General features: G+C 31.2%; 1 protein-coding gene across 1 annotated transcript; it reads left to right on the top strand.

Moving 5' to 3' along the window:
* The first annotated feature begins 403 nt into the window (after positions 1 to 403).
* Positions 404 to 24,464, top strand: LOC134683649 (uncharacterized). The gene is made up of 2 exons (XM_063542962.1): positions 404 to 721; positions 23,931 to 24,464. Exons 1-2 carry the CDS (start codon positions 545 to 547, stop codon positions 24,063 to 24,065), a joined length of 312 nt encoding a protein of 103 aa, XP_063399032.1. The 5' UTR covers positions 404 to 544; the 3' UTR covers positions 24,066 to 24,464.
* Positions 24,465 to 25,196: the final 732 nt, after the last annotated feature.

Here is a 25,196-nt window from a genome sequence, read left to right as displayed (position 1 = left end):
AAATATAAAAGTAAGAAGAAAAATACAACACTATCCCTAGAAACCAGGCCTACGTTGAGTAACAAGATTTCGTAAGAAACCCAATATCTAATTCTTGTCATTCACACAATGGTTGTTGTTTTAATCCTTCACTTGATTGACTCTTATATTTGTATGAATCTAAATTAACTTCATTATATTCAATAAATCCTCTCATCTTACAATAAGTGGTTTTTATCATATACATTGATTGTATTTACCTTTATCTGCGCGACGGATGTGAGAAATTTACCTGTAATTTGACAACATACGTATGAAAAAAACGTAATAATAATCTGAACCAATTGCAGTTTTTCAGGCGACAGTTTAAGTCATAACCCCTCCCCAAAAAGTGACAATTATACATTGAAATGTTTTACTTATTGATACTATACCTTTTCCGTATATTCTTTCGAATCAGCTGATTGACATTTGCATACGTTATTGCCAAACACCTACTACATACTATGAAATGGCTACATCGTTCTGACTTTTAGAGAAAAAAAACCTGTGATACGTAAACAGTATGCAACTAGATTTATTGTCTAAATGTGGATCTAACGTTATTGTTATTGCAATACTTCTACTAACAATCAAAAGTAATTTCCACTGCCGCGTTATAAAGAATGGACAATCACTTGGTCATTTAAAGAAGGAAATAGTCCAAAGAAATAAAAGATATACATTAAGTATACCAAAAATGGTAAGTCAAGTAATATTAACTATCTAAATATGAATTTCTCATCACTGCTTATAGTTTTATCATTGTTTCTATAGATTATTATAGTATAAAACTTATTAAATTAAATTATTATCACGAGATACGCATTTAAGTAGATATTTATTTATGTTTTCTAGTTATTTTACGTTTGGAAAAACAAAGGCAATATTTACTTTGCAATATTATCAAATAGTGTTGATAAACTTATTTTAGGAATTCGATTTCTAACACCTGCATTCATGGCGTGTATTTTACACATGTAAACATCCTATTTATGGATTTTAAACTATGTTTCAAAAGGTCTTTAAGTATGTTATAACACTAGGTTGTACTATTGAAACATATTGTCATTTACAAATTCATTCAAGAAATTTAACATGAGTTGTTTAAAATTATTTTGATTTGAAATTTCTCTTATTGAAGTATCTTTTTTTAATGATTTCTGACTTTTGAACAACGGTATTCTACTGTTGCCTTTATTTTAACACTGACGTACATCACTGTATATAAATCTGTTTTAAGTTAATCGTTTACAATTATATGTTTTCACGTCAAATTGAGTTAGATTCATCTACTTTTTCAACTATTACCGCACCCCCATAACCAACTATCGACAAGGAAGATGCAATCGGTAAAACAGATACGACAAATTAAATGTTAGGTTTGGCAATATTATCGGTGAAGTAAATACGAAAAATGTTTCAAAACGACCGATAGACAGATTGATTCGCATTCTTTTGTTTACTGATTTGTTTTTTGCAATACTTTGTGTTTCAAAAATAACAGCATACAACAGATAATGAGTTTTTCGAATCTGATGATCGGACTTTACTTTTAACTCAGGCAACGTTGACATAATATTGATTTGTCTATTTTCTTAAATCTTTTTGAGTCAGATCGCTCTCCCACTGAGTTGTTCTTATACATCACTGTTTTTCAAATATTCAACTTTGAGCGTTCCTGACTGAAGTTAAACCCCCAACGAATCAAGTTGGGCGTTTACTCGTTTTAAGGAAAATTTTCGCAATGCTAATTAATTTATTAAAAACTGCAGTTAGGTCGTCGCAGTTATGCCATATGCGATCTTCTATATAAAGGAGAACATTTTTTGTTGTTTAATTACAGTTATGTAGACAGTTGCATGGCAATCATAAACAATCAAAAGGATTGAACGTCAAGTGTCTTGGAGGTCTTCAAGGAGTTTCATTGTCTGTTCCCATCAATGATTTGAACGTTACAAATAATGATGCAAACGAATTTTTATTTAAGATTATAACATATAGGTAGTGCGTGCAATTATATTATGAAGAGCTCAATCAACTGCGAATATTTGAGGCAGCGCTAGTTCTTTGAAATGGTTTACTGTTATTAAAAACGGACTGCATACAAATGAAGATTATTCTATTATAGTTGGGTTTTTTTTACAAGTTAATCTACTGGCTCTGAAATCAAAATCAAAGCTACCAGGCTGATCGTTTTGTATTCATACTTCATGTTTTTTCTACAAGAGAAGAAATATTATAGTGTTCAATGATGCCCCCAGTCCAGTTTCTAGTTTGCAAGGATGCTCTCAGTCCAGTATCTAATGTTTAAGGATTCTACCAGTTCTGTATCTAGTCTGAAGAGATGCATTTTTACATTTTTATGCACTAAATAGACCTTATTCAATTTTATAATACTGTCTCTATACTGATATCTAAATTTCCGAGATGACCGAATAAAGTTTATTTGTGAAATTCTAGGGTTATAATTTCTAGATTGTGTTTTGAGAAAAACGTGCAAGAGACAATTTTTTTGAAAAGCATCTATTCATATCATTTTTTTTATTCCTTATTGCAATGCTTAACCCTCTAGGTTTCTAAACGTCTATTGCATCAATTACCGGTTAAGCTTTCATGCTTGTAGTTTCAAAGATATGATTATTAAATAATAAGGAGGTTTTGATTATTCATGTCTATAATATAAGAATCCTATTAATTAATTGGAAAATATGGATTAATAATATCCACTATTTGGTGTTTGATTAATTTGGCAATACGAATTTGACATCGTTACAGATTGAAAAGGGTTTTGTCTAGTAGAGAAGACGTGCATGAAGGATATACTTCGTACATAGGCTTCAATTTGAAGATTTCGTAATTTTCTGTCGTGGAAGCATTTTTCGTGACTTTACAAATATGAAGACAATACGTTAAGCTTGTAACAGCTTGTCAGGCATATGACAGTTGTTTTCCATCTGTTTGGTGTGTTTGCTCATTTGTTAAATGACTCACCGTTTTGAATTTTCTGGGAGTTCTTTAAATGAGGAGTTAAGCTAGCAATTCAACTAGTTTTAATCTACCATTTTCCTCAAAGGAAAATGTAGAAAACTAAAAAATTAAACACATCAAACGAATGGATAACAACTGTCATATACCTGATTTGGTAAAGGCATTTTCCTATGTAGAAAAGAGTGGATTAAACACGGTTTTACAGCCAGCTTAACCTCTAACTTGTACGACAGTCGCATCAAATTCTGTCATTCTGAAAACGATTTGCGAACAAAACAAACAGACATAATAGGTAAAAATGTCAAAAAATAGGAGTACAACAGTCTTACATTGTGTTATTATCTTAATCGCTATAAAAACAAACAAATATATAATTTCTGTTTTGAATTTCCCTTGGAGATCTATTATTTTGTTATTTAAGGAATGACTGTAATATTTTTTCTGCCTATGAAGAAATAACATAAAAAAATGTGGTGCACACTGAATAACGCGCGCACACTTTGAACGTTCATTTAGTCAACAAGAAAAAAATCAAACAAAGTTCATTATAACTAACGAAATAGATGAGGTATACATAATAACAATTTTCGTTCAAGGTAATACAAAGTATTGCTTTTGTAAAATAAATATAAATTTTACATTTCAATATATATTTATTTTCTAAGGCTTCTTGTTTCAATATTAAGATGACACTACATCGTTTTAATGTATGATTGTTACTTTCAAAAATTTCTACACTGTTTTAACGCATTTGTTGCTTCAAATTTATATCGTGCTTATTTCATTAAATCAATAAAAAGTTGTTTTCCAGAGAAAAAAAATATTGGTTTAGCCCAGTAGTCAGCACTTTTGTATTGACATGAATTATCATTGATATGGTTATATTTATAAATTAACTGTTTACAAAAAATTGTAATTTTTCAAATACTAAGGCTTTTCTACCTCGGGCATAGATTACCTTAGCTGTATTTGGCAAAACTTTTAGGAATTTTGGTCCTCAATGCTCTTCAACTTCGTATTTTATTTGGCAAAAAAATTGTGTGGATTAGAGCGTCACTGATGAGTCTTTTTTAGACGAAACGCGCGTCTGGCGCATTTACAAAATCTAGTCCTGGTATTTATGATGAGTTTATTTAAGCGCCATCTTGATCTTATGAAAATTATGTAACATAAACTTTGCTTTGCTATCGTTAATTATACAAACAAAACTGTAAATGGGTCTAAACCTAAAGTACGCATTCAAAGGAAACTAGAAAATTTTCATTATCTCTTAAACATCTATTTCCTTTTATTTTCTTGACTTTGTATTTCTATGGGTAATATTTGTTTTCCTGTAATATCCAATACATACCTAAGCGATTGAAAATTAAAATCTGTCAAGAGAATTTGTTTTTCAAAGAAACATATAAAAGATATATTTAATTATTGACTAAAGAAATAACACCAAAAAGGTAAAAATTAGTAAACTAATCAAATTCACACGGTACATTAAATCAACAACAATTTCGCTACTTTCCCACATCTGTCTTCTTTAAATATATATGTTTTTTGTATATTAGTTTCATATGCTATAAATATATATGTTTTTGTATATTAGTTTTATATGGTTTCCCTTCCGTAGTCATTTGATACAGAGTATAGTTTCCTTCATAGTTATAACAATAATTACGACATATAACGATGAATGAAATTTTCTTTATAAAAGAACCTTGTAGGAATATGATGATTATACGAATTAATATCAATAGCCATTTAAACATCTGGTTTGTGATGGAGTTTGTGTTTCTTGAGTTATGTCCTTTTTTATTATTTATATTCAGTTTGATTTATGGACATGGTGATCTGTGTTCTTATTAGGCGTGTGCATATTGATGGTCCCATAGATATTTCTCTTTATTAATAAATATAAAATATACTACACACTACTGAATATAAGAATAAAAGTTAAAAACATCCGAAATAAATGCAACAGTAGTATACCGATGTTCAAAACTCATAAATCGATAGACAAAAACAAATATGGGTCATAAACCAAAACCGAGGGAGACGCATTAAATACAAGAAAATGACGACACAATATTAAAATGTAACACACACAGAAACGAACTAAGCATTAGACAAAATCCGACAAGAATAACAAATATAACATCAAAACTAAATATATGAACTCAGTGTATATAAAGTGCGAATCCAGCTAGTTCATTTTTACTGTTATATGCGGGTATGTCTATTGTAGAATAAAGGATCATGGGAAAACTGTATTTGTTTACGTTTTGAAAATATCAAGTTAAAGGATTTTAAGTTAAGTTTTAACATATTTTCATTGTGATATGTCTTTATAATATACAAACATAGCATTAAAGTTCAAATAAGTGTTATGAAAGCATCGTAATATAGCATATCGATTATTGAAAGCGATCCATTTTAACTATAGATGCGATGAATTATCACTGTTAGTGCAGTCATTATTAATGTAGAATTTTCAAAGATGCGAGGAATTTTTATTGTTGAATTATGTGATAAATGCACTTGCAACAAATGAAAAAAAAAACTTAGTTGATGACTTAAGAATTTATGAAACATGTATTTTCAAATTGAAATACAAACTCCTCATCCATTCTTCATCAAATATATAGCTTTTCAAACTTGTAACAAAAGCGATTCTCAAAATGTCATATTGTATTCTTCTGATTACCTTTCTCCTTGATTTTAACTTATATAGGGAATCACTGGAAGGTGACAGCAGCGGGCCCTCTTAGGCAGTCAGTGGGCCCCTACTTATGAAAAATTCTAGATCCGCGAATGGATACTACCGCAGAGGTAAAACCATGCACATTTGGGTTATTGTACGCGAAATGCATGCTACAGTTCATTTTTGTTGATCTTACACCCTTTGGAACTCTATGTGGGCTATTTCATCAACTAGGCAAAAAAATCCCCCAAACTAGATACACGGTTAGATTCAGCATGTCAACGAATTCCAAATATCTATATTAACGGACTTTTGTCTATAAATTTGGACTCCACAAAATTGAAAAAGGGACCAAAAATATAAAAAAAAATGCATGCATCGGATACATTTGTTCTTGAAGGCATGACTGCAACAATAGGATGAATATACAAAAATATCTTATTCTTGGGTCTCATTGGGGGGTTCTGATCCCGGATCCCGCTTACTGTTTTGTCAGATTCCGTATTCAGCTTATTGTTTTGTCAGATTCCCGTATCCCGCTTATACTATGCAGTTCTAATTTTTATCCGTGTCCCGCTAGACTTCATTTCCCGTTTTTCACTACACAATCATTTGACTTTCACCTGTCACGCTTGAAAAAACTCGGCAATCCGGCGTGACGCTTATACCAAAATGCGACCCACTATTTTACTCTATTTTGACTCATATTAAGCCCATTATAAATATATTAAAAAAGTAGCGTAGATTTTTTTATCCCTTTTTTTCCCGTCTCGTTTCGTTTTTGAGCCATATTTAGATGTCGTATGTGACAATGAGACAACTCTCCATCCGAGTCACAATTTATAAAAGTAGACCATTATACGTCAAAATACGGTCTTCAACATGGAGTCTTGGCTCACACCGAACAGCAAGTTATAAAGGGCTCCAGTGTAAAACCTTTTAAACGGGAAAACAAAGGTGCAATCTATATCAAGATGTACGTAATTAGTGGTGAAGTGTCATGGAAATGGATAAAAAAAATAAGGATAAAGATCCCTATACGCTTTATAAGAAACTAAATGGAGTACATTTGAAATTAATGTTAATATATTTCTATTGAATTTATTAGAGTGTTTTAAAACCAAACTTTCCTCCGTAAGTTATTTTTTATCAAATCTTTCTCTTACTTTATCTATTGTTTGAGCAAGTCGGCTAAATTAAGGTTTTACAGCTAATTTCCTAATGCATGTATAGCAAAACTTTGGTTGGCTTGCTTTGTTTGTATAATTGTTTATACAAACTTTGTAAATAAGATTGACCATTTTAAACAATATGAATAGGCATAGTTTAACCTGTATTTTTAATATTTGAATTAAATTGGGTGTTATCATAATGATTATCCAATAAAAAAAAGCAAGCAAATCAACTAAAGTCTTGCTCTACATGCTTAAAGAAATGAGCTGTAATAGATAAAATAAAATAAAATTATACAGTGAAAATGCACCGCATATACAATAATAATGATTCGCTCCACAGTGAAAATGAAAGAATAGTATCATTATTCGACAGTAAACATGACTAGCATTACGAAATCATCATAGTGGAATTTAGTTAAATATGAAGAAACTGAATGACAAAACATATTCTACGTTATACAACTTTAATAATTGTATTAAAATGAATAGTTTTTACTGCAACAACATCTAACATGTTAGTTATAAAGCACCTGCACGATCTGTTCGTGAAATGTCCTAAATATTCACCTATTTTGGTATATATTTCACAGCTGGATGACTTTAGGCGCGATAAAACCCCGCTCGCATCTCTTACTTTGTTTTATTAGTATTATGTATTTCTGAACATATACATTTTAACTAATTTTCTTGATTTTCTTCAAAAATTAAAAAAAGTTCGTCTGTTTATTTATCATTCTACAGTAGACATTTATGGCATATACAGTAAAAATGATATTTTAGGATCCGCACTTTACATACACTGTGAACTTGGGATAGAAAAGTACTGTGACACGTCTTATAATAATGTGAATTCACACTCAAATATAAGAGGAAACAAACGACACAAAAGAAACACAACGTTAAAATGTAACACCAACAGAAACGAACTATAATATAACAATGACAATTTTCCTGACTTGGTGTGTTGAACCTGGTTTTGTGGCATGCTAAACCTCCCTATTTAATGGCCAAAGATTGAATTTTAATATGTCAGTGTCTTAAGATTTTGAAGATGAAAAATGTATCATCAATTGGGGCAACGATCGTCACTGATGAGTCTTTCGTAGACAAAACTCACATCTAATTTGCCAGATTTTAATCCTGGTATTTATATTGAGTTTACAAGCATTTACAATCATTGACGAATCTTCATAAACATGCAGAAAGTACAACTGCAATGTATATATATATTTGATTATACTATTTCTAGTGTTAATAAGATTGCCTGACATGGTATGACACGGCTTTGTGTAATGTTGGAGTAAAAAATGCATCTGTAATCATAATGACAATCAAAAATCTTGAAATTATTCAAATAATACGAGTGTATGTTCAGTACCTACGTACTTACGCGTCTGGCGTACTAAATTATAATCCTGGTACCTTTGATAACTAGTTACGTGTGAACTTGATTAGTCTATGTCAAAATTGTCTTGAAAACAACAATAAATGAAGGCCGCATGTACGCATTTAAAATACATATAAACATATATTTATCAGTTTCTTGGGGGGAAGGTCAATTGTTCATTGCAAAACATTTGTTGACAATATTCCTTGATTCTTGCTGTAATATCTGTCATTTATTTGTAACGACATATATGATGTTTTTAACCATCTCTGATTAACTTTTATTATTTTTCTTCAGAAAATAATAGCACGTATATGTCTGTGATTTTGTGTTTTTTGCATTTGATCTGCAATTAAGCATTTTACACCCACGTCATTTTGCGACTACTATAATTTGGAACAAAAAACGTGCGTTTTGTCTACGCAAGACTCATCAGTCGCGTTTAAATCAATTTCCGGAAGGTCAAATCAAAAATAGTTTAAGAGCATTGGAACTAAAAATATTTAAAGCTCTGTCTTAAACGACTGGTGCTTATTGGAATATTTACTGTTTAAAATGATTAAGCAATACATAAACACTAAATTTAAAACTTCAACTGATGATCGAAAGAGTAATTGTTTATTTTTCTTCACAAAATAATAAAAACACGTATATGTATGTGAGTCTTCTTTTCTTGTTTTTGATCTAAAATTGAGCATATTAACACCCACGTCATTTTGCAACACTTACAATCAGGAATAAAACGCGCGTTTTGTCCACATAAGAAGCATCAGTCGCGCTCAAATCAATAACGAAATTTTGATAAAAAGGAAATAGAACGCTGTAGTCCCACCGATGAAGATAGTAAATTGATAATTGATCATAATCAAATAGATAAGATATGTAATTCTATGTATAAGAATATATCCTATCTTATAAATCTCAGGGAGTATACATTGATCTTTTCTTATAAACACCTATCTATTAATATGTATGCATGTATTGCTTATTGTCTTTTGAAAATGTACTACATGAGTTCTTTGTATATATAAGAGAGTGATAATCCCTTTCTTCATGGTTAAGTACGCGCGCTAGCGAGTACTTATCATGAAGTAAGGGATTATCATTCTCTTACAAACAGAGAGTATTATAAAGTACTCAAGGCGCAAATGATCTCTTGATTGGTTGTATTGAAGAATTTGTTTCATTGTTGATGAAAATTAAATGTTTATAATTGATGCATGACTTCATTTTGCAATATTTTGTTAATGGGCTAGTTTTAGTGATGTAAGGACTTTCTTTTAATTTGGGAAATGTTAAAAATTATGTTATAGACAAGATGTAAGGTGACACAGCAGCACAAATTATATGTTTCTTGACTGTGAGTATGAATGTAAATTCATGATATTTGATATTATCTTTTTTTATTAGTTGCAATTAATAAATAAGTTTCAATTACAACATGTGTACAACAAATTTTATTCCTCAGCAAATTCTTTAGTCTCTCTTTTAAAAACTATTTTATTAAGTCTTGGAATTGTTCTAATAAAGTGCCTTTAAAGTTTTAAACTTTAATCAAATTTCTGGGTTTTTTTTTATCTGATTATTAAAAATGATTATTTTATATTGTTTATTTTTTAGGTAAAATAATTTAGGTTATTTATTTTTATAACATTATTGGCACAAATTTACCTGCAGCAGTAAATTCGACTTATTTTTTTTCTTCACAATACAACTTTTAATGTAAATGTGCTTCAGGGCAGTTGTCACTCATTTATAAAAAAAACTCTTCATTTTGAATTGAAAGTAGGTCTGCACACTAGGATAATTCCTTACTAAGAACATGATTTATATTTATTCTTCATAATTGAGAAACACCAAATTCTAGAATTTCATTGTTCGAGAGCACTTTGCTATATTCCATTTTTTTTTCCTCTCTTAGAGATCTTTACATGATAAGTTACATGTATGGCGGATAAAGCTAATTTGATTCATAAATTTAGAATCAACGTTTAAACTTCTGATAGTAAATTCTTTTTTCTAAACCATAATATTGGATAGTCCAAGAAGCCACATATCTAAAATTACATACGTTATGAATAATGCAACATAAATGAGTGATCAAGGCACAACTTTGTAACACGGCATGAATTTGAGTTTTCATTTAGGGGCATAACCCCATATATGAAATCTTTTTTTAACAATAACCCTTTAGCCAATGGTATTGAACCAATGTGTTTACGCGCATCGGGTGCAAATGACTATAACAAAGATCATAGATCAAGGTCATAAATTATTTATCGAATGGAGGTCGAATATTTGGTCAGTGGTCCTGTATTCTCATCGAAAATCAAACTAAAGATATGTTACTATGTAGTGATTGTCACCCCATGTCACAAATAGAAACAAATTTTTTAAACGACCACAAAACAAATACCTTGATCAACCAATTCATAAAACGTAATTTCAAAAAAAATTCCGGAATTCATTATCCATTTAAATAAATAGGATACACTTGGTGTTATTAACATTCAATTAAATAAGTTAAGATGTATTTATTTAATTTATTGTCAAATCCTGTTGACATTTTATTGCTTCCGTTACTACAAAGAAATATATTACTCGGGATGATCGAAAGGTTTGCCCGGGTCCGTTCATAATAAACAGTGTCTAAGTATGAATTTGAAATTAATTAATATGAATTCTTTGATCTTCTTGTTTTTACAAGTGTCTGAAAGAGCCACAAATTATATAAACATTACAAGAGGTTGGCAAGGAGTTCCCTGAAAAATCAAGGTAATGCATTTGAATTACATTTTTTTTTGAACTGTGCATCTGAAATACTGCCGAATCAAGCTTTAAAAGAGTGTGAATTTGGTTCTAGTAAAGGTTATGTTAAGGTACATGACTTTTCACTTGATATTATTTGCACAGGAAGCTTGTGTGCCCGGAGAAAACCTCTGACCTTCGATAGAAAAGCTGACAATTCTCGTCCATTGAGATTGTTCACAGGCTAGCTAGTGATGTAGTACTTCTACTACCTAGACCACTCGCTCGGCCACCGAGGCCCAAGGAAAGAAAAGTTGAATGTGATCATATTGATGTTGAAAAAGACTTAGATTTGGATCCTCAATGCGCTTCAACTTTGTACTTGTTTGGCATTATAAATATTTTGATATGAGCGTCACTGATGAGTCTTATGTAGACGAAACGCTCGTCTGGCGTACTTAATCATAATTCTGGTACGTTTGATAACTATTGAATTAGCATGCGATGTTTCACGCAAAATCTGAAGGCCGACTTTAATTGATAACACAAAAATGATAAAAATTCATTTATTTGAAAATATCACTTAAAAAACCTCCAGCACAAAACATTTAAACAACCTAATACGTAGAAATATGCAACCTAGAAATAATAAACGCACCTTGAAGGATTGGAAAAAACTTGAAAATGAAGAAAATACCAAAGTTCTCGACTTCATTTTGGTAGATACATTCTGTTGTATTGGACTTGGGTTGAAGTAGTCATTCTTTAGTTTTAAACTTTGGTTGGGCTAATGACAGCAGACCTGCACTAAGTAATTTGTTTCATTCCATGAAAGTGGATGTCAAAGGGTTATTCTATTTATACCCTCATGCTGGTAGTTTCTTCAACACTATTTGTCTCATTAATCATAAATATATATACTTCATTTAGATTTTCCTCAATTTGATTAGTTAAACGTCTAGACATACAATGATATAGATTTAGTGCATGTAGTGATTTCATATCATAAATTAAGTATATAGGTTTCAGAATGAGTGAGAATTAGATATCGCTTGATGCTAACACAAATTATGCTTTTGGAATTGATTATCAGCTATATATCAAGTTGTATAACCATTTTTTTAAAACTCTCTTGAGAAATTCCACTTGACTTTATTCTCGGCGGCACCTGAATAGTTTGACGTCATAGGTTCACATCAGGCGTCACACATCAATATCCAAAGTTTTAAAACTGTTCGAACGCTTCAGATATAAAATTAAATTTTTCACAGAAGATTTGGATAAAAAGTATGAGTATTTTGCATGATAATGAAGAAATAGAATATCTGTGTTACCAAAGCGGAAAGGCATCATAAACCTGACTGATGGCATGAGGACGGTAGCAATTCATTATTACTTTTGCAAGATTGGCAGACTAAAATAATGCATTTCCATATTATGTGTTCATAGCAAACTCTGATCAGTGAGATAATTGAAATATCTCTGCATTTTTCTGCATTTTAGAATTCGTTAACTGCCAAACATTAACTTCATTCACCTTATCCTTTCTTTATCTGTAATTTATATAGATATGTCTTGTATTTCACCATTTTTACATCACCTGGTTAAAGTCATATGAAACGAGTGAGTGGTGAAAAAAAAATGTTCATCCTATTCTTTTACCAATGCATGTATATATCATAAACTTAGTCCTCTGTGCACGATTTTCTCATTTTTTACGAAAATATAACGAATAATCGTCATTTTATTCTCTCTCGGTCTGTTATGATTTAACTAATATGGCTGCTCATTAAATGCCGTGTTTTGAAGCCGAAGTTTACCGATTGTCACCTTATAGTAAACAAATAACAAAAGGCATGGGTATTTAGCACGTTTTTAACATGTACAATCAGAGAATTGTTCATTTTAATGACTGATCCATGCGTATTTCGACCACCGGATTTGTACGAGGAGGGTTACGCTCATGTCACTATGCATACAGAAAATATGTTGGCGAATTGCTTCCTTTAAGGAAGCAATTAAAAATATTTAAACTTCTTCTAAATGTGGAGAAATTAAAGAATTGAGGTTTCTTATGATTTTAAGCTATGGCCGCTGATAATTTATAAAGCTAATTGTTTTATTCTGTCGATACTTCTGTCGGTGTTTTGTTAGTTGTATCATCATCCAAGCATCTAGTGCTTCCGAACTGACGCGATTCGTCATCACATTTATAAAAATAATGCAATTTATAGAAGAAAAAAAATAAGGTTTCAACTCCTTCACCACATAAGTGTTCCGGTAACAAATCAGAAATTGGTTGCGGATACGATATGTTGGTGTCTCAACTCACAAGGAATATATATGCACTGGCTTTGATTTAAGATATCAGACCAGTCGTTTTATCTGTAATTTTGTCATATTCCCAATTGTTGACAATTTTAATGAGAATTTATTCGCATGACTGTGGATGCATATATATCAGACAACGCTATCCTGTTGACGAACCATGTCTTTCTTCTTTGAAATTTCAACGAGATTTGAACATCACTAAACTAATGTCGCCTTACCTTTTTGACCCAAGTCATCCCTTGATTTTTTTTATCAATCGAATACTGTATCAACAACGTCGTTTTTTATTGTGTTGCAAGTATATAAGTATTTTTATCCTCACTGCCTTAGTTTCACTGTTTTTGCTGTATTTCTATCACGTAGAGTTTTATCGATATCTTTAGCATTGTCCTAAATCGGGAGGTTTTGCATGTCATTTCACCAGGTTCAACCCACCATTTTCCCTTGAAATGTGCGGTAACAAGTCAGAAATATGGCAATTATCGAATGGTTCGATTCTATTTGTATTGTTGTTGGTCTTTGTTGCAATTTGTTGTTTCTGTTTTTCCTGTGCTTTTCTCTTATAGTTGATGTGTTTCCCTTGGTTTTAGTTTATAGCATGGATTTGATTTCTGTAATTCGATTTATGACTTTTGAACAGCTAGGCTGGTAACCAAAGTAGGAATTTTAATGAAATTTGAATCGGCAATAATGGTTTACGGCTTTATCATATATCATTGGATTCGGAAATTTGTGTACTTTGAGATTCTTCTTGTCGTCAAAAGTAAATATGGTGCAGTTTTTTAGAAATCTTGACCAAAGCTCACTTGTCGTTTTCAAGGAGGAACATTATTGAATATCTGACTCCAATTTAATTACCCTTTTTACAGTAGAATGATTGAAAACTTGAATCTATTTTTTTCCTTTTTCATTTTTTTATCAACAAATAAAAACCCATCAATAATTGAGATTTCCAAACACACGAGTACGACTTTACAAAAAGGGGTGATGTTTTCAGTTTTCAATGATGTATTGTTTTTTAAATAATAAAACCAACGTCCGTCAAAACTCAACACATTTTAAAGAAAGTTATAAAAAAATATGTATTTATTAATATAACCATGTAGTACCCCTCAATAAAATTGAAAACTTAATGTTTTGGCCCTATTCGTTGAATTTGGAAGACAACAAAATTATTTCAAAACATATTTTTAATTGCGTTTTAACAATGTCATGACGATTTCTATGAAATAAATGTGTATTAATAGGAATGTTAATAATTTCAAGATAAAACTTACAACTTTTAAAAGATATGTTTTATGATAGAACAGCCTTTTTTTCGTTGGAAAATGGAGACATTTTCGGTTATTCAATTCCAATCTAAGTGACGCAATATAATATGTTTTTCTATGAAGGATATACTAACATAGCATTACATTTACGTAACTTTAATCAGTAATTGAAACCTAAAATGACGTTTGTAATCTGGGAACGTTACTACAAAGTTCTGACCCTTGACTGGAATACATATGTTCATTAGTGGAAGGTTTAGCAAATTTCAAATGTCAGTATTGGTTCATAGTGTTTAAAGACCACGACAAAATTCGCAAGTCTTAGATAAATGAGAATGACATGCATTTATGTTTTTAAAAGTTAATAACTTAACTAGGTTTGATTTTGATATATTTTCCATCTGAGCTGGAGATGATAAAATCGGCAAACTCTTTTGTGTCACCTTATTTTGTCCAACCAACAATAAAGTTTAAATTATATATTGCTGTCTGATACATGTATCACATTTCCCTATATTGTCATAGTCACACAATTCAGTTCTCTTCAATTATTTATCATGTGAAGGTTCTACAAGCTCTTTCAAAACTTTATCGATTTTGGAACCTTCTGCAGGAAAGAAGAAAAGTACACACCAAGTTAAGTTTGAATGTCTGTCTCGTATCTTTCGCCCCTCTTTGATCATTGCTTTCCTCTTTTCAGCTTTTCAGTCCAATAAATAAAAATAATGGGGTAACTTTCACTTATTTAGGGTAGAAATGTTATAAGAAATGAGTAATTGAAGCATTTAAGAGGAATGAACAATCCATATAAAAGTTTACTGTCTCCAAGGAGGTTTCAATAAGTCATTATGTAAAAATTAAATTACGCCGCGTTTCAGAGCGGGACATAAAAGGCTTCTCTTTTAGTGATTAATTTGTCATTACAGCATTAAAAGTAATTTCATCTTCTCATAACACTATATTTATTTAAGTATTTCCTATGCCACGTTCTATCATAGCAGAATATAAGAGAACACCCCCCCTCCCCCCCCCCCCCAAAAAAAAACATAAAAAAAAAACACTATTATGGCTTGTTCTCTCAACTGAATATTCATGGTAGAGTCTTATTTCAAGACAATTTTCTCATAAAATGTGTTTTGGAGACTCCATCCACTCAGAATATTTCATATTTTATAATAGTTCACTTAAATAGCAAAACATTTTAACACAGAAGATTGCTCACAAGGTCAAATGTGCATGTACAGCTTCCAATATTAGGTGTAATAACACCATTGATTCCCCCTATTAGTCTTTGTTAAATTTGCACTTTTCCCAAAAAAATTTGCAGAATTTATCTTTGTTTCAAAAAAAGAAATACTTGGCATGAGTAAAGTTTTATTCTGTCCAGTACTATAGCAAAAAATTCATATAACATTTCATTGCATATATAACCATCATTGGAAGTTAACCAATCAAATTTCTCCCCTTATTCCCCCTGTATACAAGGTTTAGTCACCATGTAACCTCAAGATTACAAAATATTCTATAGAAATCCCAAATAAAAAATAATTGTGTTTTGAAATACCCAAGATATACGTTTATGACACAGAAATGGTTTTACTGCAATACAATGTAGGATTAATAACTTACAACTGTAAAATTCAAGGAAATATTTTTTTCGACCTACTTTCGTTTTGATTTGGTGGTATCCCACCTTTTATCACATTTTTCCTCTTCAACATTAAATCTATTTAAAGGTACTTCTTCATTAATTGAGAATGATCAACCTTTTCTTAACATTTTGTCTGCAGGTTATAAGGTTCAACACGGGAGAACTGAAAAGATCACCATTATTGTTTTTTTTTACAGTATTATACTCTGAATATTTATTTCTAATAATTGAAGAGTATATTGATTTACCGGCATCTCTATCGTTACCTAGGAATAGATAGTCATTTTGACTAACTTTATTACTTTATTTCGGTTTAAGATGATTTTCATTCTTAATATTAGAGTGATTACGCAATCCGTCTGTTAGATAATATCTTATTTCAATATTAGAGCAAAGAGCGAAATCAAGAATTTCACATTCATCGATTGATTGAAATGCAACATTTGCGAAAAACAAAAAAGTACTACACAAAAATAACATTTCGTAAATTGACCCGATTTGAATTAATTAAACTTTAAATATCAATCATTACTAGTTCATTATCCAATTTATTTAGTGTAAAGAAATCCTCAATAGTCATGGAAAAACATGAGCAGTGCCAAAATATAGAACTTGACAACTTGTAGGACCATAAAAAATATTTAACAATAATATTTCGGTGTGTTTTAATTGATTGATAACAAACTCAATGTTTATACAGATAACAACAAAATCAAAATCGTAAAAATAGAATAACGTTATTCAAAGGAAATCATATTTGTTTATCGCTAATTGTTTTGTACATAAACGGGTCGTGAGGTTTCTTGAATATTAGAGACGTACAAGCAGCATACATTCTGTGCTGTCTGAAATACCATTTAGATTTATGGTGAACAACTGCGGAAAATATAAAGAATTGACTTCGTCGTTTTAAAAACTTTAATTATGATATAAATACACATGACCAATATAATAGGAAAATCCAAGTGTTACTTATAAATTTACTTTCCTTGTTTCCTTGAATAAGTATTAGACTCAAAGTCTTATATACTATAAAAATTTATTTTTGATATGCAAGAAAATGATACAATTTGTTAATAAAAATATTTCGGTTTATGTATCAATTTATATTTAAAGTTAACATTTCTGTCAGTATGAATTAATTCTTAACACATGAGTATTGGTATAATCTTCCTTTTTAGTTTCTAAATATGGATAAAATTGTAGACAATACGTTAAGGAAAATACAATTTGTACAATCAAATTTATATAATGTTATCCTGGTTTGTTTTCGTGACATGAACTTTAATATACTTTAATAATGACATGCTTACAACATTTTTATGATCTGTTTTACTCTTGAGATACAATGGCTTATAACTGATAGATTTGTAGCTTGTTTTGTAAAAACATGAGGTAGAATGAAATATCATTCATTTGATGAGTACTTGCTAATCTTTTACCCATGTTATAAGACAACATATAAGTTTTTTTGCTTTCGTTATGTTAGTTTTAATTGCACTTTTTGTTTAGATTGACAACACCAAACAAGTCAACCAAGAATTGTTTCTATATAGGTCAGGATAATAGAGAAAATCTATAATTCATAAAATGATCTCATATTGAATAATAAATTCACCATATAAAGAGAAGATTTCTTGATTTCAGAATAAGAATCAGCTATTCCTTAAGAAGAACCCATTCCACTTTTGGTATTATTTCTAATCCTGGGAGTAGCGAAATCACCAAGTTGAATTATCTAAAGCCTCTGATTGACGCATTGAAGTCCCGTTCATCGAACATACTTACTACCTACAGATTAACTAGGATTTATATATGATAAAGTTGTCCTCTGTGAATTTAGTAGTTTCGAACAAAACTCTTTTTCCATACCGTTATGAAAACTCCTTTCACGTTTTCGAGAGGTACAGATCACTTATTTATTGATACTAGTTCTGCTAAGTACAGATTGGATGCAATTGATATTGTAAACCATAGCCTATACACACCAGCGAAATGCTTCCAAAGATAATAAGAAATGTACGTTTTTATGTAGAATTTGCTAATAAGGGTTTGGAGGCCACATCAATATTAGCAATATTTTCCCTCACAAAATCTATCCAGAAAACAATACTCTTCCAACATCCAAGATAAACTGCACCCATCACTTCTTATACTTACACAAACCCTTTTGAATCAAAGATGTTTAACTACAACAGAATACTAGATAACTGAATTAGCTGCTGATATGTAAAATCCAAACATTGCAATAATTCTAGTACATCGTCCCCATACACAAATGTTCCCGTGGTCATGTACTTTGTGGAGACCCTATCATCGTGTAAAATGGACAGGTTTGAAAGTTGTTACATATGGTGCCACATGTGTTGCAGGATTTGCTTACCCTTTCGGAGCACATGATATTACCCCAAGTTTTTCTATGTTGTGTTTTGTGTAATATCATTTGTCTGTTTGACTTCTTTCGTTTTTAGCCATTGCGTTGTCAGTTTGTTTTTGATATATGAGTTTTAATATCCCTCTGGTATCTGGTGTTTCAAAGATCCATCATCTGTGTATGTTCACTTTCTATAGAATATTTTGTAAAACAAACCTCGAAGTTACATTCTTACTAAAGATTGTAGAAGAAAAACAAGGGGTGGACATTTGATTTCCAGTGAGGGTTATTTTTTTATACGCAATGACATGTTATGTGAAAATTTGTCTATAGTAATGGGCAGGATAAACCCATTTTTTGTGTCAATTATTTTTTTATGTGAAACAAAATGAATTCTGCAATAAGAAGTGCAAATTTTAAACAGACCAATAGAGACAACACCATGGTGGTATTACAACTTTAGTCTAGGGTTTGCCTTAATTGGCTGTATGTCGTACCGTTTAACGTTTTACTATATGGTAATTATTGTGCTCACGGTTGAATGCAATTTAATCACTATATATTTGTATCATGTGTTCGTGAGTGCATTGTTCTCTCATTTGCGATAGTGCCATATCATTTCATATCGATTCGAAAAAAGTAAGGACATTTAGTTTGATTACACTTATAATGCTTTTTCTGTTTGTGTAGCTTGCTTTAAACCTATTGAAGATTTCTAGCAAACAGTCATTTATTAGAATAGACAATAGAATTTTTAATATACTGTGTCAGGTTTCTATAAAAAAAAAATATTAGCGTTTACTGTTAGTTCATGTTTTTATAAGGTTTAACATGAGAATTTATTTTTACAATATGTATCCCTCGAAATCTTTATGAATGAATTATTACTATATTATTTCAAAAGGTGTTTTTTGCAAATTATAATTAAAGCATTAGGTATCATCTAATTTTGATATAACAACCTTAATCATTAACGTTAAATAAAAGATATTGCATAGGATAGGTCAGAAAAATATATTTACCACTGGTTTACCTCAACAGGCATAATATTCTGTCTTTCATCTTGTTATCAAATTAAAGTAAGTACGAAGTCGGTAGGAATAGAATATTTGTATTTATTATTTATCTAAATGATTCATGTCGCCTATCTATGTCAAGAGAACTAGTATTATATTTTTTAATAATTTGGAAGGTCTATTTTGATGACCTTAAGTTTTATTTAGCAAAATGACGTGCGTGTGTTCTAAAATGGTGAATAAAATCAAAATTCGTGCAGATGTGTATAACATGAGATGTCAATAAGAATTAATTTCAAACACAAAAAGATAAATATATATTAGAAATTCAAAAAAGTACTCCACACATAAATACCTGTTTAAAATCATTTTTCAAAATGTGTTTTCAATAAAGATGACTTCGATCTGCAAGATACACAATCTAACCGGCACTATGCATCGTGTCGAAACCCACGATAGAACCAACAAGAAAATGCATTACTAGACGAACAAAACATTCACTTTGTATATAGACTAGTTGGAGTCGTCTAGGTCGCTGGATATATTGCAGGCGACGTTGCCATAATGTCTTGATATAAATGAGCCATGTTAAAACTAAAGTTAAAGCCGACAAGAAAATGCATTACTGGACACACAAAATATACACAAGAAAATGCATTACTGGACGAACAAAATATACACTTTTTATATAGACTAGTTGGAGTGGTCTAGGTCGCTGGATATATTACAGGCGGTGTTGTCATAATGTCTTGATAGAAGCGAGCCGTGCTGAAACCCAAGATAAATCCGACAAGAAAATGCATTACTGGACGAATAAAATATTCACTTTTTATATAGACTAAGTGGAGTGCTCTAGGTCGCTGGATAAACTGAAGGCGGTGTTGTCATAATGTCTTGATAGAATCGAGCCGTGTTGAAACCCAAGATAAATCCGACAAGAAAATGCATTACTGGACGAACAAAATATTCACTTTTTATATAGACTAGGTGGAGTGGTCTAGGTCGCTGGATATACTGAAGGCGGTGTTGTCATAGTGTCTTGATAGAATCGAGCCATGTTGAAGTCCAAGTTACAGCCGGCAAGAAAATGCAATACTGGACGAACAAAAGATACACATTTTATATAGACTAGGTGGAGTGGTCTAGGTCGCTGGATATATTGCAGGCGACGTTGCCATAATGTCTTGATATAAGCGAGCCATGTTAAAACTAAAGTTAAAGCCAACAAGAAAATGCATTACTGGACACACAAAATATACACAAGAAAATGCATTACTGGACGAACAAAATATACACTTTTTATATAGACTAGTTGGAGTGGTCTAGGTCGCTGGATATATTACAGGCGGTGTTGTCATAATGTCTTGATAGAAGCGAGCCGTGCTGAAACCCAAGATAAATCCGACAAGAAAATGCATTACTGGACGAATAAAATATTCACTTTTTATATAGACTAAGTGGAGTGGTCTAGATCGCTGGATAAACTGAAGGCGGTGTTGTCATAATGTCTTGATAGAATCGAGCCGTGTTGAAACCCAAGATAAATCCGACAAGAAAATGCATTACTGGACGAACAAAATATTCACTTTTTATATAGACTAGGTGGAGTGGTCTAGGTCGCTGGATATACTGAAGGCGGTGTTGTCATAGTGTCTTGATAGAATCGAGCCATGTTGAAGTCCAAGTTACAGCCGGCAAGAAAATGCAATACTGGACGAACAAAAGATACACATTTTATATAGACTAGGTGGAGTGGTCTAGGTCGCTGGATATACTGAAGGCGGTGTTGTCACAATGTCTTGATAGAAGCGAGCCGTGTTGAAACCCAAGATAAATCCGACAGGAAAATGCAATACTGGACGAACAAAATATTCACTTTTTATATAGACTAAGTTGAGTGGTCTAGGTCGCTGGATATACTGAAGGCGGTGTTGTTATAGTGTCTTGATAGAATCGAGCCATGTTGAAGTCCAAGTTACAGCCGGCAAGAAAATGCAATACTGGACGAACAAAAGATACACATTTTATATAGACTAGGTGAAGTGGTCTAGGTCGCTGGATATACTGAAGGCGGTGTTGTCACAATGTCTTGATAGAAGCGAGCCGTGTTGAAACCCAAGATAAATCCGACAGGAAAATGCAATACTGGACGAACAAAATATTCACTTTTTATATAGACTAAGTGGAGTGGTCTAGGTCGCTGGATATACTGAAAGCGGTGTTGTCATAGTGTCTTGATAGAAGCGAGCCATATTGAAGTCCAAGTTACAGCCGGCAAGAAAATGCATTACTGGACAAACAAAATGTATTACTGGACGAACAAAATATTGCCTTTTTATATAGACTAGGTGGAGTGGTCTAGGTCGCTGGATATACTGAAGGCGGTGTTGTCATAATGTCTTGATAGACGACAGCCGTGTTGAAGTCCAAGTTACAGCCGGCAACAAAATGCAATACTGGACGAACAAAAGATACACTTTTTATATAGACCAGTTGGAGGGTCTAGATTGCTGGACAAATTGCAGGCGGTATTTTCACAATGTTTTAGAAACGAGGGTGCAAGGGGAAAACTAAAATATGCTTACGCAGATTTGTAGACAGTGTTGAGCATAATTTTTGACGAGTATATATAGTTAATGGTGTAAGATCTGTACAAGAAAGTCATTCCAATGGAGAATGTCTGTCGTAATTTTATCACATTTTAGACGTTTATATACAATACTTTAAACAATTATGAATACTTTGCTTGATCACTATTGAGAATTGCATTTACCAAACTCATATACTTAGGTAGATCATCAGTAAATATTTCCTCATATAGATTTAGTTGTATTAAACTATTTTTCTCACGGTATCTCAAAAACATAACGCAGCTAATTGTTGAATGGAGCGTCTATGGTCAATAGCTATCAAATGAACCAGGATTATAATTTAGTACGCTAGACACCCCTTTCGTCTACAAAAGACTCATCAGTGACGCTCAAATCAAAATATTTATAAAGCCATACAAGTACAAAGTTGAAGAGCATTAGTGTCAAATTAGACAATGAAATATTCATTTATTAGAACTTTTTAATTATATTTCAAATGTGATAACAATTCCGAACGAAACATTTTCCTTCTCATACTTTCCGATTTGTTAACTGTTCAGTTTTAAGAAAATATGATTTTTTTTTTAATTGTGATGAAACTTGTTGGCCACAATTGTTCAAAGAAATATTTTTTAAAAAGCTAAAGAACATTCTAAAGAAATAAGTCAAATGAAAATGAAAAAAATAAATATCCAAGACATGGCGATTAATCGAATTTCGTTTGAAGAAAGGTTATTAAAAATTTGTAACCTCAGTTGTATCCTGACCTGCCTCCACATGACAAAGTGTCATAAGCGTGGTCAGAGGCATAGAATATCATCAAGAAGGGTAACAACATGCAAATACATTTCATTTTGATGTTTAGTCACATTTTTGTTAACAGTGGAAATTTGATAACATGATAGTATTATAGATCGTCATCATAATTCATTTTGGATATGATTTTGTTTTGGTTGTGACAAATATGTGTGTAACGGTGAAATTAAATCAACTAAATGATAACAACTATCTGATTGTCAGTCGAAATATCGCACAACTATGTAAATTTATTAAGTAAGAATATTAGCTGCAAGAAACGTTTAGCTTTTATTTTTAATTTGCTGTGTTGTTTTGAGTTTTTTCTCGATTGATGATCGAACAAGGCTACATATATTTTCCAACAGTTGAGTTTCCTTTTCCGATAGATATATACCTTTTAGAATATCTTTTAATCCTCCGAGTTTCCAATTTCAATTTTAAGAGAATTTCATCAGCACAACTACAATGAATTCATTATTTTTGATGGGATACTATTTTTTATTGATTTCGATGTAACAGTGTGAACCACGAATTTAAATGTTCAATGAAGTAAAAAAAATATGTATAGGCTTTTATGCAGACCTTTTAAACCACAAAACAATATCCTTAAAACACAAATTTTCCTCGATCCATGAAAATTGGTACCTTTGACAATTAGGGAACACACAGTATCAGTGGTTGCATGTTTGATTATTAATGGTGATTATTATCAAATTCTGTCGCCAAATTCCTTTTTTTCTCTCTTATCGGATTAAAATTGTCAATAGTTTTGGTAATCAGAAATTATCACAGACAAAGAAAACCTCGCGCGTCCACAGTTTCTTACTCTCAGCAAAGATTTTGTTTCTGAAATATTACATATTAATCATTATTTTCTTTATTTTCAGCATTTATGTCAAAGATCATTTCAGCGATGTGGGAACGGGTACGGAGGTTGTGGTGGACACTGTCCTCCAGGGAGAAGAAACGTCTGTTCAAGATCAAGGGGATTCTGTATATCTGTGCGAATGCGATCAGGATAGACATCGAGTGTTTTCTTAGGGAACACAAGACTCTTGCTCAAACTCATTGTATTTATTTATGATTTCATTATAAATTAGTGGTATTCACTCGTTATACAGTTAGAAAACTGTTGATATCTGTATTTCAGTAATCATTCATTATTTCTTAATATTATCTATTTATGTCAAGGTTTCATGTTCTTTTGAAATAGGTTTATCTTTAAAGAATGACAATACGCCTTTTATCAAGTATATATATAAATAAGCTCAAATATCTTTAAGGTAAAAAGATTTGATTGATGATATATCTGTTTCGTTTGAAGTTTTTTTTTATTAGTTTTAAGGTATAATTCTCTGTATTGTTCTTACGTTCAGCATATTGAAATATCTTATCAATTCATTCCAAAATTAACATTAGCTGAAGGTGTATCTATAAATATTTTGGATAACAGATATCCTTCTTTAGTGTTTTCTTCTTATATTGATTTTTGTTTCGATGTACTATAAAATACTATACATTTTTCATTGAAAAAAAACACTTTATAAAAAAACAAATTCTTAATCTACAGCAACAATATATATAATAAAACACATAAAAGAACAAAAGAATAAACTAGAGAATAGAATTTTAAACCAAATGAACTAGAGTTTGAAATTTCAATACATAATAGTACAATTATGGAATCAAAACTTAATTCTAAAGAAACAAAATCCAATAATAATAATATCCATTAGTAATGATATTTTTTAAACAGACGAAATCACCATTAATGCCAACAAAAATACAAATTGTAATAGTTATCTTTAAAAATACGGGAATAATACGGGAATCAATAACACAGAAAAAGAGAGAAAACGGTAAAACAAAAGATAATGTAAAACAAAATAAGCTTTAAGGTTTCCTTTTATTACATACATTCATACATAAATCTGGTGGTTGTTTCATTAACAATCATACAACATTTTTGTATTCTTCTTAAGGAATGTGCACTATCAACGCTAACTTAAGAACCAGTTATCTAAACATTGACACTGACAAATTATGCAAGCGTTAAAGACGCCATAGAGTTGGTTTGAAACACTTTTGTAGATAAGTGCTAGTTTGTTAATTGTTTTTCTGGCAAAACACGTAATACTATTCTTCGCGTTATG

This window comes from Mytilus trossulus, chromosome 9 (genome assembly GCF_036588685.1).
Source record: "Mytilus trossulus isolate FHL-02 chromosome 9, PNRI_Mtr1.1.1.hap1, whole genome shotgun sequence".
Lineage (NCBI taxonomy): Eukaryota > Metazoa > Mollusca > Bivalvia > Mytilida > Mytilidae > Mytilus > Mytilus trossulus.
The sequence above is the reverse complement of the archived record's forward strand: the minus strand, read 5'-3'. Positions and strand labels throughout refer to the sequence as shown.

Bases quoted from the DNA above. Each gene is read 5' to 3' on its own strand.
- LOC134683649 (XM_063542962.1), top strand. From the start codon at position 545: ATGCAACTAGATTTATTGTCTAAATGTGGATCTAACGTTATTGTTATT. The intron at 722-23,930 runs GTAAGTCAAGTA...CTTTATTTTCAG, and splicing joins CATTAAGTATACCAAAAATG to CATTTATGTCAAAGATCATT.